At 44.7% G+C, this 15,495-nt stretch overlaps 1 protein-coding gene and 1 pseudogene across 1 annotated transcript; both read right to left on the bottom strand.

Annotated features, from left to right (window-relative positions):
- Nucleotides 1-2,988: 2,988 nt before the first annotated feature.
- On the bottom strand, nucleotides 2,989-15,446 carry LOC136384963 (ATPase PAAT-like). The gene is made up of 6 exons (XM_066355647.1): nucleotides 15,221-15,446; nucleotides 14,387-14,590; nucleotides 13,473-13,545; nucleotides 9,833-10,036; nucleotides 6,711-7,165; nucleotides 2,989-3,625 (listed from the first exon to the last, which is right to left on the bottom strand). The coding sequence occupies exons 1-6, from the start codon at nucleotides 15,382-15,384 to the stop codon at nucleotides 3,391-3,393; spliced, it is 1,335 nt and encodes a 444-aa protein (XP_066211744.1). The 5' UTR covers nucleotides 15,385-15,446; the 3' UTR covers nucleotides 2,989-3,390.
- On the bottom strand, nucleotides 13,672-13,835 carry LOC136385203 (U2 spliceosomal RNA; annotated as a pseudogene).
- Nucleotides 15,447-15,495: the final 49 nt, after the last annotated feature.

Raw genomic sequence — 15,495 nt, 5'->3', positions numbered from 1 at the left:
AGAATTAAGTAATTCAAAATAGTATTTCTATTTCATGGGCGCTAAAATATAAGTACAGCTGGAACAAAATTTGGAATTCTAGAAAGAGGGCTGGTGTGCAGGGAGTTGATGTCACACAGCCTGTGGCAGAGAAGTTGGGGCTGGACAGTGGCTGTGCTTCTAAAGTGAGCTTTTCAACCTTGGACCTTAATTCCTCCCAACAAAGATGAATAGATCCCTCTTTCCCAAATGACAGATTTTTTTAAAGATTTTATTTATTCATTTTAGAGAGAGGAGAGGGGGAGAGAGAAAGAGAGAGAGAGAGAGAGAGAGAGAAAGGTGGGGGGGGGGGAGCAGGAAGCATCAAATTGTAGTTGCTTATTGTATGTACCTTAACCAGGCAGGCCTGGGGCTTTGAACCAGTGACTTCAGTGTTCCAGGTCGACACTCCATCCACTGCACCACCATACGTCAGGCCTAAATGACAGATTTGACCGACTACCTTGTTCCCTGAAATTTCAACACACTTTTTTATAGTTGGCCTTCCTCCAGATCTGGGTGGTTTACCTGTAGTGACTATGCTTACCCGTCCACATGGTTTATTCTTCCCTGGCTTGTGGTTCTCCGGTTTGAGTTTTAAATCAAGCAAATTGCTTTTTCTTTTTTTTTTCTTCTTTTTTTATTATTACTATTTTTTTTGTACTTTTCTGAAGCTGGAAACGTGGAGGCAGTCAGACAGACTGACAGACTCCCGCATGCGCCCGACCGGGATCCACCTGGCATGCCCACCAGGGGGCGATGCTCTGCCCACCAGGGGGCGATGCTCTGCCCATCTGGGGCGTCGCTCTGTCGCGACCAGAGCCACTCTAGTGCCTGAGGCAGAGGCCATGGAGCCATCCTCAGCACCCGGGACAACTTTGCTCCAGTGGAGCCTTGGCTGCCGGAGGGGAAGAGAGAGACAGAGAGGAAGGAGAGGGGGAGGGGTGGAGAAGCAGATGGGCGCCATTTCTGTGTGCCCTGGCCGGGAATCGAACCCGGGACTTCCGCACACCAGGCCAACGCTCTACCACTGAGCCAACCGGCCAGGGCCCAAATTGCTTTTTCAAGACAAACTGGAATTAGTAGGAAAAAATGGCAGAAAGACCTATGGTCTCCTAGAGACAGAACGAGGGACAAGGGCTCCTAAAATCTCCTTAAACCATGAGATGGCATGACCATTGGCATGGGACAATTAGAAAACTTTTCCCTTAAAACATAACAAAATGGGTTTGCTTCTTCTCAACATTGTACAGCATGACATTTTGGGAAAGAGTCTTTTCCCTAGTTATGCTCTTAAAATATGTTTACATTTGATGAACAGCAAGGGGTCAGTCCTCGCTCTCTCAGGGAACATTATTTCATGAGACCCAGGGGTTTGGAAGTAAGACCATTCGCTCAAATGCAGGCCTGTCTGGTACTAACACATGCACGTTACTGCCTGTGAAAAAGTTTCTTTCCGGTTTCTCTGCTGGCCGCCTCCCCTTTGCCTTCGCCTTTCAGTCCCTTTTCACGCACAGATAAACCCTCTTGCCCACGCAGGGTCCGGCAGGCTCCCAGGCCTCCTCGGGAGACACACCCGTTTTACACGTGTAAGGCTCTGCAGTTTGGGGTTCGATCTACCTCCAAGAAGGAAGCATACTGAGGTTGCTGCGTGACTGGGGGGGGGGGGGCACTGTCACTGTTCGCCTGCACTTCTCCACCCAGGTGCACGTATGACGTTTGATGCCAAGATTCTGATTGCCATCAGGGGTGCCTTATTGTTTACCATATTTGTGCTGATGTTCGGTGTCACCTGTCTTTTATGCAGATTAACCAACACACTGAAGTAAGTGACGGGGGTAAGAGTGAATCATACCCCCTCAAATGGGAAACCTGGGGGTGTCTCCTTGAGCAGGGTCATTCCTTGCCCTGGGGACACACCCTGGGTGAGGGCAGGACAGTGGGCAGGTTTGCAAAGGCCAACGCAGGTGAGTCTAGAATCTGGGCTTCTTCCCCTTCTGGCTGGAGGTTGTGAGCTCATAAGGGCGTGTTCTCAGCCGGGCGCCTCTGTGTCAGCCCTGTCTGCTGTCACCCGACCTCATGGAGTGACCCGACCTCAGCCAGGGCACTCAGCACTCTGGCTGGGCCCTCCGGTGTCCCCAGCCCTGCGGCCTGAACTCTGTGGGCAGGCTGTGTGAGTCTCTGTCTCACGGTCACTCAGAGGACGACTGAACTGATCCCCTTGCCTGAGTTGGGGAGCTCTCAGGGAGTTCTCTCACTCACTGCCCTCGGCCTTGGGACAGCAGGAGTGTGGGGAGGCTGAGCTCTGTGAAGACCCACCCCGGGGGACACCTGAAAAGGGAGTGTAGGTCAGACAAGAGATGATTTAGGGGAGAGGACCCTCCAATAAGGGGCATTGTCAGAAGCAGTGGTGTGCCCACTCTAGGGATGGTAAGTGTGTGAGCTGGTAAGTTCTAGAACCTGGGCACAGCTGACTCGGCCACCCTTCCCATCATGCTCTGCATTCGGCGGACCTGCAGCGGTCAGCGGGGTGATCCACACTTGCAAGCCGCTCTCCCTTATTTGCTGTAATCTGACTTGACATTCTGACGATCGGAGGAGCGGGAGGAATTAGATGGGAACTTGGGGCGGGGCAGAGGGCTTGCAGCTCAGGCTGGTGTCACGTGTTTGAGATTCAGTCCAGCCCTCAACTTCCCAGACACCCCTGACAGTTGTCCAAATGGATGAAAAGACATGTCTAATCTCATGTGTCAGTCTTTTCTTAAGAGCTCTAGAGAGCCACCTGTTTGCTTGGATTTACAATATACTCCGCCCACGGTGGCCACGCCCATATCCTCTGAGTGCTGTACCAACCACCAGTGCTGTGACGAATGTAACTTGTGTGCCAGCTTCAATCCCCTGCCACCATGCTTCTGTGAAGGAAACGAGGGTCTCTGACTTAGGTGGGCACAAACATCTTCATGAGCAATATTTCTTTCTTAGGACAATGTTTTATTATTCAAGTCGAGTTTCATGGTGTTTCATACTTCTAAGACTGTGAAATAAGGCCTTTTATAAATAAAAAATATACTTCTATCAACCACGTTGCATTAGAAATTCTTAAAAATTTTAAACACTTAACACAGAAGTACACATAAATTTCTCTAAGAGTGAACAATACTGCGAACAACAACTCAGGACCCATCACAGTCACCCTCAGCGTACAGTACTGGATTTATAATCACAAGCACAGTTAACACAAATGCCGAGGTCACTTCATGTAAGTACGATGATGATCCTCCAATGACATTAAATACCTGCTTTGAACTGTGGGTTTTGGCTTTGTAATAAATATGTAATAAATATCTGCAGCACCCTGTACGCGCTGAGCACTTATCTTTCTCCATTCGAAAGTGCTTCCCCAGAGTCACAGTGTCTCAGAGGCGTCCCGGGGGGCGGGGGGCTGGGGTTCCGCAGCAGGTCCGTCAGCAAAGCGATCTTATCATCAATGTGCGCCTGCAGTTTCTGTACTTGCTGGTCGATGTAGTCCGTAAGTTTCTTTTCCATCAGCTCCATATTTTTAGAAAGAATCTTTTCCAAGTAGGAGCAAACAGGTTGCTCTCCCATTCTACAAATAAATTTTAAAATAACATAAATATCCCTAACATTATAACAAAAATAACCAAGCTATACAAGAAGCCAATATGCACTGCTGAAATTTGTCTCCAGCACTGTGCTCTTTGTATTTCCAAATTCTAAAATACATGTACATTAGGAAACCACAAACCTGAATGCCCAAAGCATTATTTTTTGCTCTTTTTATTTTCTCAGGTGTGCTGTTCCATAATAAATCATCTGCACAGTCTTGTGTCCACTCTCATCTACCGTATTTTTTGCTCTATAAGACATACTTTTCCCCCCAAAAGTGGAGGGGAAAATGCACCTTACAGAGCAAAAAATATGGTATTTTATTAAATATTTTAACACACCATTTGGTTCAGAATATTTTTTTTTATTTTCCTCCTTAAAACCCTAAGTGTGTCTTATGGTCAGGTGCGTCTTATGGAGTGAAAAATACGGTAATTTGAAAACATTTAAAAAATCAATGGAACTGGACTGGGAAAGGAAAAAATAATAAGACATGCCCATTTCCAAAGTTCAAAACGGATGATTCCTGGATCAGAAAAAAGGATAGACCACAAAACTCTGAGGTCTCCAGGAGTTTTTCAGGGGTCCCTTGATGAAAGTATTTATAATAATCCTGTTATTTGAACTTACCATCCTCATATTCTTATTAATGTACAGTGACATTTTGCAGAGGTTACATATACAATGTGTAATGTCACTTGCTCTGATGACTAATATAGGATGTGTAGTTGCCTTTTCTTGTTCCTAGAATTTGCGAAGGTAATGGGTTTAGGCTATCAATGTTTTTCAGAGACTAACTCAGGTCTCTGTACCTCTGCTGTGGTGTATAATCAATACCCACTATTGATTATACACGCTACAATGTGACAGATGAGAATGCAACCAGAAGCAAATATAGATTTGCATATATTTGTGCAAATTCCCACTAAACTTTTTAAAACATATTTTCCATCAAAAGCATGTTACTGAATAATGGGCTTATTCCTGTCCTCTTTGTTGCAGCGGTCTGGAGGCAGCAGCACAGTATCTCAGGGTGCACCTGTGCAACAAGGGGACTCTGTGTAACCTCTCCAGTCTCGGTATTCATTCAACAGAATGCCCTTGAAACCCATCCAAGCTGTTGTGTCTGTTGGTAGTAATTTCTTTTTAATTGCTGATTAGCATCTATCATATTGACCTATCACCGTTTGTGTAACCAACTATTTTAAGACATTTCGGCCTGACCAGGTGGTGGTGCAGTGGATAGAGCGTCCAACTGGGATGCAGAGGACCCAGGTTCGAGACCCCGAGGTCGCCAGCTTGAGCGCCGGCTCATCTGGTTTGAGCACCAGCTTGAACCCAAGGTCGCTGGCTCCAGCAAAGGGTTACTCGGTCTGCTGAAGGCCCACGGTCAAGGCACATATGAGAAAGCAATCAATGAACAACTAAGGTGTCGCAAAGTTCAATGAAAAACTAATGATTGATGCTTCTCATCTCTCCATTCCTGTCTGTCCCTGTCTATCCCTCTCTCTGTCTCTGTAAAAAAATAAAAATAAAAAATAAAAATAAAAAAATTTAAAAAAAAAGACATTTCGGATGTTGCCAGTTTGGGGCTGTGACATATTGTACAAATCAAGCTCCTGTGAACAACCGTAGACAGGTGTTCATGTGGACGTAAGCTTTTCAGTTCTGAGATAAACACCCAGCAGTATGTGCTGGGTCTCATGGGCACTGTGGTAGTTTTCAAGACACTGCCAAGTTCTTTTTAGCCTGGCCGTCTCCAGCAGCCATGCGGGAGGTCCAGTCCCCAGGACAGCAGACAGCAGGAGCATCTGGTTGTGTTACCAGGCATCAAGCCTTGTTGTAGCCGCTGGAGTAACTGGTGTTGTCTTGCTGAAGTTTCCCTTTGCGTTTCCCTAATAGCCAGGAAGGAAACCGGGAACATTTTTCATGTGTTTGCTATTTGCATATGCTCTCTGGTAAAACGTCTCTGTATCTTTTGCCTGTGTTCTAATTGGATATTTTTTAAAGCTGATTTTTGAGAGTTGTTTACTTACCATATTTCCCCATGTGTAAGACACACTTTTATTCCCCCTAAAAAATTTAGGGTCTAAAAACTGGGTGCATCTTATACAGTGGTTATAGATTTTTCTACTTGCATTTACTTTTTCGTGCTTGTTTTTGTGCTCATTGTTGAAGACAGTGATTCGTCATCAGACACAGATGAGGACAAGCTAATGGATGGGAGTTTTGACAGTAATGAGGAGTGGTATGAATTATATGATGAATAAAACTTGAGTTCAATAACTTTATGTAATACTCTTCAAATTTCAGGCCTCAAAATTAAGGTGCATCTTATACATGGGGAAATACAGTACACATTTTAAATATTTTATTTATTGGACTTGTTATTTGCAAATATTTTCTCCCACTTTGTAGTTTATATTTTAATCCTCTTGATAAGGTCTTCTATTGGGCTAAAGTTTTAAATTCTGATGGATCTAATACCTCAGATTTTCAGTTATCCTGCTTTTGGTGTGTTGTTATCTAAGGAGGAACTTTCTAGTCTTAGGCTCCTGAGATTTTATCCTATATATTACCAGAAATGTTTTATAGCTTTATATTTTACATTTAAGCCCAATATCCATTTTGCACTAATTTTTATATAAGGTATGAGGTTTAGGTCACGGCTCACTTTGTGCCCTTAGGATATCCAGTTGCTCCGGCCCGTGTTGGAAAGATCATCCCCTGCCCTACTGAATTGCTGTTATACCTTTATCAAAAATAAAAGCGTCATCCTTGTGTGGGGCTGGTTCTGTGGGCTCTACGGTACCGACCTATATGCCTGTCCCTCCGCCAGTATCAGTGTGAATACTATAGCTACGTCCTGAAATCAAGTAATGAGTTCTCTCACTTTATTATCCTTTTTCATTACTGTTTCAGCAATTCTAGTTCCTTTATCTTTCCATTTCCAAATTTTAGAATAATATTATCTATGTTTACAAAATCTTGCTGAACTTTTGATAGAAACAGATCAATCTTGGGAATGTTGAGTCTTCAAATCCGTATTTGTCTTAAATACTCACGCAGCACCGACGACGCCTTCACTGGGCTTGGGGAGGGGTCCCGGCCACTCGGGGCTCGGTCCCACATGGAGACGGTTAATGTGACCGCACAGATTCTGCAGGAGAGGCAGCAGCTCCGAGTCCGGTCTACCTGAGCTGTCGCCAGCTCTCTTTGGGAAGGAGGAAGGCGCTGCCTTCTTCAGATCACTCTCAGGAAGGGAATGGTTTTGCGGCACAATTTTATACTCTTCGGGCTTCGTCACATTTCCTCCACCGGGTGGCTGTGCACTTTCATCGACGTAAGCTTTCAAGTCTTGAGTCAGGGCCCCAGAAGTCAGTCCTGTTCTAAAAGGAAAAGGTGTGGAGGATGACCTGGGGAAGGCTCCCGACGCAGACGAGGACCACAGGTCAATCACTCGCTGGTATGCAGCATTTCCCAGAAGCGACTGCAGCTGCTCGCCGAGGGGCCTGCAGTGCTAAGGATGGTAGATAAGCAAACATTACTAGTAGTAGTAATAATGACAGCTAACTTTTGGAGTAAATTAGAATCAGGCAATGTACAGTCTGTCATTTGATCTTCAAAACATACACAGGACGTTTACAGCTACAATTGCTGTCCGGTATCAAGTTAAAGGCAACTTGGCCAAGATTAAAGGCAACTTGGCCAAGGTCACACAATTAGTGAGTGGCGGAACCAGGACATGAACCAGGCCACCAAACTCCAGAGTCAGGGTCTTAATCACTTGACTGGAGTTTTTCCTAAAGAAAATAGTAAAATAAATATTAGCATGTTTAGTAAAATTGCATTGGCATAATACTTCCACTGCAAAGGTCTTGATTAATGGTGATAAAATGTATCCTCTTACTTGGGCCACAATAATTGGTCATTTCTTAGAACTAAATGTCATTCACCAACTTTGAACATATGGTAAACTACTCAGTTTTACCTAGCCATATCTTCTGCAAGGATTTTTTCATGAAGGCTGCACAGAGAATTATGCTATTTAAAGTAAGATGTACTGTGAAAACATTTGTGACATCTTCAGTGACTAATACGAGCTACCTTCTGGCTGTATTTGCTTTAAGAATTTCCAGGATGAGACAGTTCTGTTTTGTAGCCTCAACCAACTGCTTAAGCAGTATTATTTTCTGAGAAGATTATGGCTTACCTTGAAGAGGTTACAGCATCTCCCTGTCAGGCGCTTTTCTCAGCAAGAGAAAAACAAAACAATCGCTAAGTGTGGAATCTCTATCCTGAATTCTAAACACAAAACTTGACTATAGATTCTTATTAGGAGACACCATCCCAAACGTGGCTGCTCAGTGGCTGGAGAGATGTAGACTGGGGTATTATTCAAGATTACCTGAATCAACTCAGTTTATACATTTATCCAGATATTCCAGATACTTTTTTAAATATTGTGGACTAAGCTAAACCAACATTCATTTATTCATAAATTTTACCAAGAGTCGACTCTGTCAGTGTCTCAGGCACTGGTCAAAAAAAAGGAACAAAACAAATGATAGCCTGACCAGGCGGTGGCGCAGTAGATAGAGCGTCGGACTGGGATGCAGAGGACCCAGGTTCGAGACCCTGAGGTCGCCAGATTGAGCGCGGGCTCATCTGGTTTGAGCAAAAAGCCCACCAGCTTGAACCCAGGGTTGCTGGCTCCAGCAGGGGGCTACTCGGTCTGCTGAAGGCCCGCGGTAAAGGCACATATGAGAAAGCAATCAATGAACAACTACAATGAAAAAGTAATGATTGATGCTTCTCATCTCTCTCCATTCCTGTCTGTCTGTCCCAGTCTGTCCCTCTCTCTGACTCACTCTCTGTCTCTGGGAAAAAAAAAAAAAAAAGATAATCCCTGAGAGGGGTGGGGAGCAGAGGGGAGAGAAAGGAATTATATCATATGGATGGAAAGGTGATAAATACTTTACAGAAAAGTAAAGCAGAAAAGGGAAATAACAAGGACCAGAGAGGGGAGGAGAGGGGGACACTTGTACTGTCAAGTCCCCATGCAAATTCTTTCACTGAACTGTACCGTGAAGACATGTTAACCTATTAGCATTTTATTTGCCCTCACCAGATGTGGCGACTCTGCAGGGGACCTCCTTCCTTGCTCCAGTCTTTACCTTCCCCACTTTCCCTGCCCTCCGCTACAGTGCACCCCCCCCCCCCCAGCCTGTGTTTCTGACGCTCACAGCACCCTCCCAGGCACAGCTAAACCTCAGTGTCCCCAAGTTCAACTCCTTCCTTCCCAAGCAGCCTCCTCTCTCGGGATCCACATACACGGCTGGGGGAAGGGATCAGCACCCTCAAAACCGGCCCGCACTCTTGCTCTTCTTTCCCTCCACGACGCCGACATGGAGCGCGCCGTCCAGGCCTCGCGGCCCCACTGCTGCAGCCCACACAGCCAGCCTCGGGCTCCGCTGCCGCACGCTCACCCGCAGCCCCTCCTGCGCGCTCACAGGCCCGATCACGGAAGCGGGAGGGGGCGCTGCTCGCCCCCTGCAGTCTCTGCACAGACTCCTCCTTCCTGCCGCCTCGCCGCCCACGGATGGCGTGCACAGGGTTTCTCTAAAACGCGGGTGGGAAACCCCGGCCGACTCTACAGACAGCGCGCGAAGCCTTCGGTGCCGCGGCCCCGTCTGCTTGACCCTCCGTCACCTTGCTCCAGAGAGATGGGCTTCTGTTCATCTCCCAGCTATCTCCTGTATTTTCCGGCAGCGCGGATTTACTCTGTGCTACTTCCTGTCTGTGAAATGACATTCCTCCAAATTTACTACCTAACCCACGCCTACTCCTTTAAAGGCCTAGAGAAATGAGAGGACAGACTCCTAGGGACAGGATCCACAGACCTGACCTTTGGCTCTTCTGAAGTGCTGACAGCGCCTTGTTTACTGAGAAGGTGCTTAGTAAATACTTGCTAAATGAGTGACTAAATTCTTTAAAAACTGTGATGATGTGTAACAAGAATATTTTGTAGGAGGTTAGGTCTCCAAAATGCGATTTTTACAAAAGTAAATAGGCGACAGGCAAATCAATAACGAAAGGTCAAAGAAAAAATTTAAGTCACTACATGGTACAAAGAGCCACAATTCTAAAATTTTTTGGTATCTGGAAAAAATCCACTTTGACTTACCTGCTGCTGAACTCGAACCATACTCATCAGTTGCTGAGCTCCAGGTGACAACTTGGACCCCATGGACTCCATGATGGTTTGGACCCTCTCCAGGTCTACCCTTGATCCTGCCGCAGGAGAACTTGAAGAATGTGCTGACACTGGTCTCACCTGTACCACAACTTTACTGACGAGCACACACTGCTTTTCACCAAAGGAGAGCAACTATTGTCAAACAAAGTTCAGGAAAATAAAAAAGAATATTAAAACAACCATCACTTAAGGTCACTTCTTGTTACTACCGAAGTCAGTGGTCGGCAAACTCATTAGTCAACAGAGCCAAATATCAACAGTACAACGATTGAAATTTCTTTTGAGAGCCAAATGTTTTAAACTTAAACTATATAGGTAGGTACATTCCTTATTGATGTAGTGCCCACATGTGGTATTTTGTGGAAGAGCCACACGGGGCCAAAGAGCCGCGGTTTGCTGACCAGGGACCTAGGTAACTGAGAAGCCGTCAAGAGTCTAAAAATTAACCTAAGTTTCACTAGAATAGTCATAGGCTAAAAAAATACTCAAAAGACTTTTTAAATAAAAAAGTCCTTTTCAAACTAAAAGAACATTTTACATACTTAGAAAAGGAATTAAAGATAAACCATACCAATTTATACTGCAACTTGCTATAACAGGGGTTGGGAACCTTTTTGGCTGAGAGAGCCATGAACACCACATATTTTAAAATGTAATTCCATGAGAGCCATACAACGACCCATGTACCTTACGCATTATCCAATAAAAATTTGGTGTTGTCCCGGAGGACAGCTGTGATTGGCTCCAGCCACCCGCAACCATGAACATGAGCGGTAGGAAATGAATTGATTGTAATACATGAGAATGTTTTATATTTTTAACATTTTTTTTATTAAAGATTTGTCTGCGAGCCAGGTGTAGTCATCAAAAGAGCCACATCTGGCTCGTGAGCCATAGGTTCCCAACCCCTGTGCTATAATATTTAATATAAAACAAAGTTGTCCAGAGCCCATGCAGTATTTGCTGAAATCCTAAAAGTATTTTAGATTTTTGTTTAGTAGTTTAGAATTTAGGATTGTAAAGGAAATGTCAAGATGACTAATACTGATCGATAGTTTACGCATAAAAAAGAGGAGTTCAGGGTGATTTTCTAACTTATCAAAGGACCCCCAGTCATTAAGGTAGAGCTCTGAAGCTCGTTCTTCCGGTTTCTATCCTGTAGTTTGTCCAGTGTTTTGTGCTGCCTTATTTTGACCATGCTTAGGTTTCATGTGTAGTACACGACAACAGAGTGGCTAAGTGGAAAGGGAACAAGGATTTAGACTCTGACAGACGTGAGTTCAGTGATGGCTCTGCCACTCTGTCCGTGTGTGTGACCTAGGGCAAATGCAAAGCCCGAGTCGGAGCAAAATGATTTCATATGGCTGTCAGGATGACTGGTGCTACAACCTCCAGTATCTACCACTGAGCACATGCTCAAAACTAGGCATCACTATTATTCTTATTGTAACTGTAACATACCAGTGCCTAGAAGTCCTTACACAAAGATTTCCCGAAGTGAAACGACTTTGCACACTCCCATGTCCTTCCATAGAACACTTACCAAAAACGCTCACTGTCAGAGACGAAACCCCATATATCACACAAAGACACGAATACAGATCCATGATCTAAAACTCTGTGGCACCAAAAACGACTGTCATCAACAAGTAAACACCTCACTAAATTTACACACCCGCATTCCAACCTCCCTATCATTCCTTCTCTGCTTTTTAATTCCCAAGACTTTCTCACTATCAAATATATATATATTTATTTTGCATATTTAATCTACTTATGTCTTGCCCCCTATAATATTAACATGAGGGGTTTTTTTGTTGTTATTTTTTTTTGTATTTTTCTGATGCTAGAAACAGGGAGGCAGTCAGACAGACTCCTGCATGCGCCCAACCGGGATCCACCCGGCATGCCCACCAAGGGGCGACGCTCCACCCATCCAGGGCGTCACTCTGTTGCAACCAGAGCCATTCTAGCGCCTGAGGCAGAGGCCATAGAGCCATCCCCAGCACCAGGGCCCAACTTTGCTCCAATGGAGCCTTGGTTGCAGGAGGGGAAGAGAGAAACAGAAAGGAAGGAGAGGGGGAGGGGTGGAGAAGCAGATGGGCGCTTCTCCTGTGTGCCCTGGCCAGGAATGGAACCCGGGACTCCTGCACACCAGGCCAATGCTCTACCACTGAGCCAACCAGCCAGGGCAACATGAGGGTTTTTTCCCAATTATTTTATCACTGCTAATTCCTAGTTGCCTAATATAGTATCTGACATCAAAGGCACACGTATATTTTTCGAATGAATCGCTTTATTTAAATAACTTTAGAAACTATATGTATACACAGTGTGTCTGTAAAGTCATGGTGCACTTTTGACCGGTCACAGGAAAGCAACAAAAGACGATAGAAATGTGAAATCTGCACCAAATAAAAGGAAAACTCTCCCAGTTTCATACCTATTCAGTGCAGTTCGATGTGGGCTCACGCACAGATTTTTTAGGGCTCCTTAGGTAGCTGTCCCGTATAGCCTCTACAGACTCGTCACTGACTGATGGCCTACCAGAACGGGGTTTCTCCACCAAACTGTTGGTTTCCTTCAACTGCTTATCCCACCGAGTAATGTTATTCCTATGTGGTGGCGCTTCGTTATAAACGCGTCGATATTCACGTTGCACTTTGGTCACGGATTCGAATTTAGCGAGCCAAGAACACACTGAACTTTCCTCTGTACCGTCCACATCTCGACTGGCATGGCCATGGGCTGCTCCGCTGTATACACAGTGTTACGTCATCATCTGCACATGCACACACGCTGCCATATCATCCTACAGAAACTGGGAGGGATTTCCTTTTATTTGGTGCAGATTTCACATTTCTATTGTCTTTTGTTGCTTTCCTGTGACCGGTCAAAAGTACACCATAACTTTATGGACACACTGTATGTATCTGGAATAACATCTTGGAATAATCAGTTCTATGATCTCCTATAATAATTAGCACAGAATTTCAGAGACAAAAATCATCCAAGAATTTATTTTCTTCAGTTCCCTAATACCCATCAGTTGGTTCCAAAACAGTGAAAAGCTTGCCTGAAGGTATTCTGCTAATCAGCACTAGAGCTCATTTAATAGGACTTATGATTCCAGCTCAGAATACCCTTGCCCTAGGCTGATGAAATAAAGTTCATCTTAACAGTATTTTCATGTTGAAGACATTAGTCCAAATCTCTTGAACTTTAAACTTCTCTAATTGTGTTTTCTCTCAATATTTTGCAATTGAAACGGCTGTGGTTTTCTTGGCACCTAAGTCTTACATAAAAATTAAAAAATGTTTTTTTAACTTAAGTTTTCCACGGCTTAAGAGAACAACAGGACATGACGTGACACTGCCATAGCTAATAAATGATCAAATTCTTCTTAAAAAAATGTTGAAAATTTTTTTAGAAAATAATTTTCTTTTTCTGAACTAAAACCAGGGACTGAGTTGGACTAATAAGCATTACTAATCCAACATAAAATAAATATACATAGTACAAAAACAACTGTAGTTTTCAACTTGGTTAAAATTTAATAATGACTTACCTTTATTTTACAAGCATGTGTGGAGGATTCCAATTTTAGATATTTTTTGTACAAAGTAATCTTTTCATGTTCACTAAAAATAAAAATAAAAAGTTGATGTTTTCTTTTTAACTTTCACACATTATCACTTTTAATCACATTTCAAAATAAATTTCCAGGACAATATGTTTCCAGAGATTTGGTCTCCCAGTGAGGCATGAAGGGCTGTGGCTTCCTACCAAATTGCACTGGTAGGAAGACGTATAAAGAGTACATCTGCCACTTACTAGCTCTATTAAAGAATTAAACTTGATAACAAATGTATAATTGTGCAGCACAGAGCATATTTTACACTTGATCTTAGCCAAAAGGCCGAGAAGCGATACACAGAGCATATTTTAAAGCTCAATAAACCTATCTACTTTTCCAATATGCACTGTATGTAAAATAGTTTGAGTTCTATGAAAGAAAGATTAGGACAGAATCTTTGTAAGAAGTCAGAAAAAAATCAGAAAGTATCATAACGGGTTAAATATGTTGATATGGCACAGTGTTGGGCTCATGCACCATTTGTAAAGGGCTTCCTACAATAAAACATGTTCAAAGATCCAGTCTGACTGACAATTTTATCTTTGGAAAACAGGCCATTGTGAGTTAAAGGAAACAGAAGAAAACTCTTTCATTGATTAGCTGTCCCCTGCCAACTTATCTCCCTTCTATTAGCTTTTAGTTTCCACACTTCTAAAATCAACTAGGATGATCTAAGTTGTCTTTAAGAATCCTAAAGGTCTAAACTTCTATGTCTGCTAGAATGTTTTTATCTTCTCTCCCCTAATGCATGACGCCAATGTCAGGGAATCAATAAATAAGGCAAAAGCTGATGAAAATAAAAACACTATGTCAGAAGAACACTTGCAGACGCATAAGTCACACACCTGTTCTCCAGAACATTACAAGCATTCTGGCCCCTACTGGTTCCACAGTACTCCTCTCCCACATACACTTCCATATTTCTTGCTGAGCTTAAAATGCCAACGGAAACGATTTCTTCACCTCCATTAGGGTCGCATCTCAGGTAGAGGAAGCAGGGGCTTTCATCCTGGCAGTTCAGCCTCCTTTTCAAAACCACCAGATCCCGGCTGAGAAGGAAATTGAGACCATTACACAGTACTGTTCTCTGAACACTGGGACTATCTCACTTTGTTAGGCCATAGGGGTTGACGTTTTGTCCGATTCGTGTACATTTTCCTTTGAAGTCCCAGAGCTTCGCAGTGCATCCAACCGATGCTCACTACACAATGCATTAAAAACAGTGTTTCAGATGTAGGGCTTCCGCTCTATTTCCCTCTTGACCTCTACACTCTTAACAGTAATGGTCTGTGCAGTTAAATAAACACATGAACTAGACAGCTCGTGTGAACAAAAGAGCAGGTCAGAGGTAGGAGGCAGAATGGAATAAAGGACAAAAGAGTATCGTTTTCAAAATTAAGAGGACAGAGACTGTGACTGTTAGAATATGTTTCACGCCCCTTGGTCGGCAGGAGGTTTGGGGACAGAGGCGGGTTCTGGTTTCGACCTGCCGACAGGAGGCGGGTGCGATGGATCGCCGAGTCCCCGGTCACCGCCCCCGCTCCCGCGCCCTCCCGCACGCACCGGTCGCCAGCTCGGCCCCCGGTCCCGGTCTCGGGCCCAGACCCCGTCCCCTCACAGCTCCCCCAGGAGCGTGGCTGTCACCGAGCAGCAACCCCGTCCCCGCCGGCCCAGCGCACCCCGGGGCAGGCGGCGCCAGCAGCTCGTCCCAGTCCAAGTCCCGGGCGCCGAGACCAGCTCCGGTGACACCGAGGCTCTGATCCAGGGCCCCACATGCGGCATCCCAAGAAGAGGCCAGCATGGGGCGGCGGGTCAACCGCCCGTCCCCAGTCTCCGCCTCCATTCGGCCACCTCCAGGCCAGGCCAGGCCAGTCCCGGAACCTCTCTTCTGGAGCTTGAGTTTCCGCCCGGGCCAAGGGGAGAGGATGACGCCGAGCAACTTCCGGCTCGTCCG

This window comes from Saccopteryx leptura, chromosome 13 (genome assembly GCF_036850995.1).
Source record: "Saccopteryx leptura isolate mSacLep1 chromosome 13, mSacLep1_pri_phased_curated, whole genome shotgun sequence".
NCBI classification, from domain to species: Eukaryota; Metazoa; Chordata; class Mammalia; order Chiroptera; family Emballonuridae; genus Saccopteryx; species Saccopteryx leptura.
Note: the sequence above shows the minus strand (reverse complement) of the source record. Positions and strands in the feature narration are given on the sequence as shown.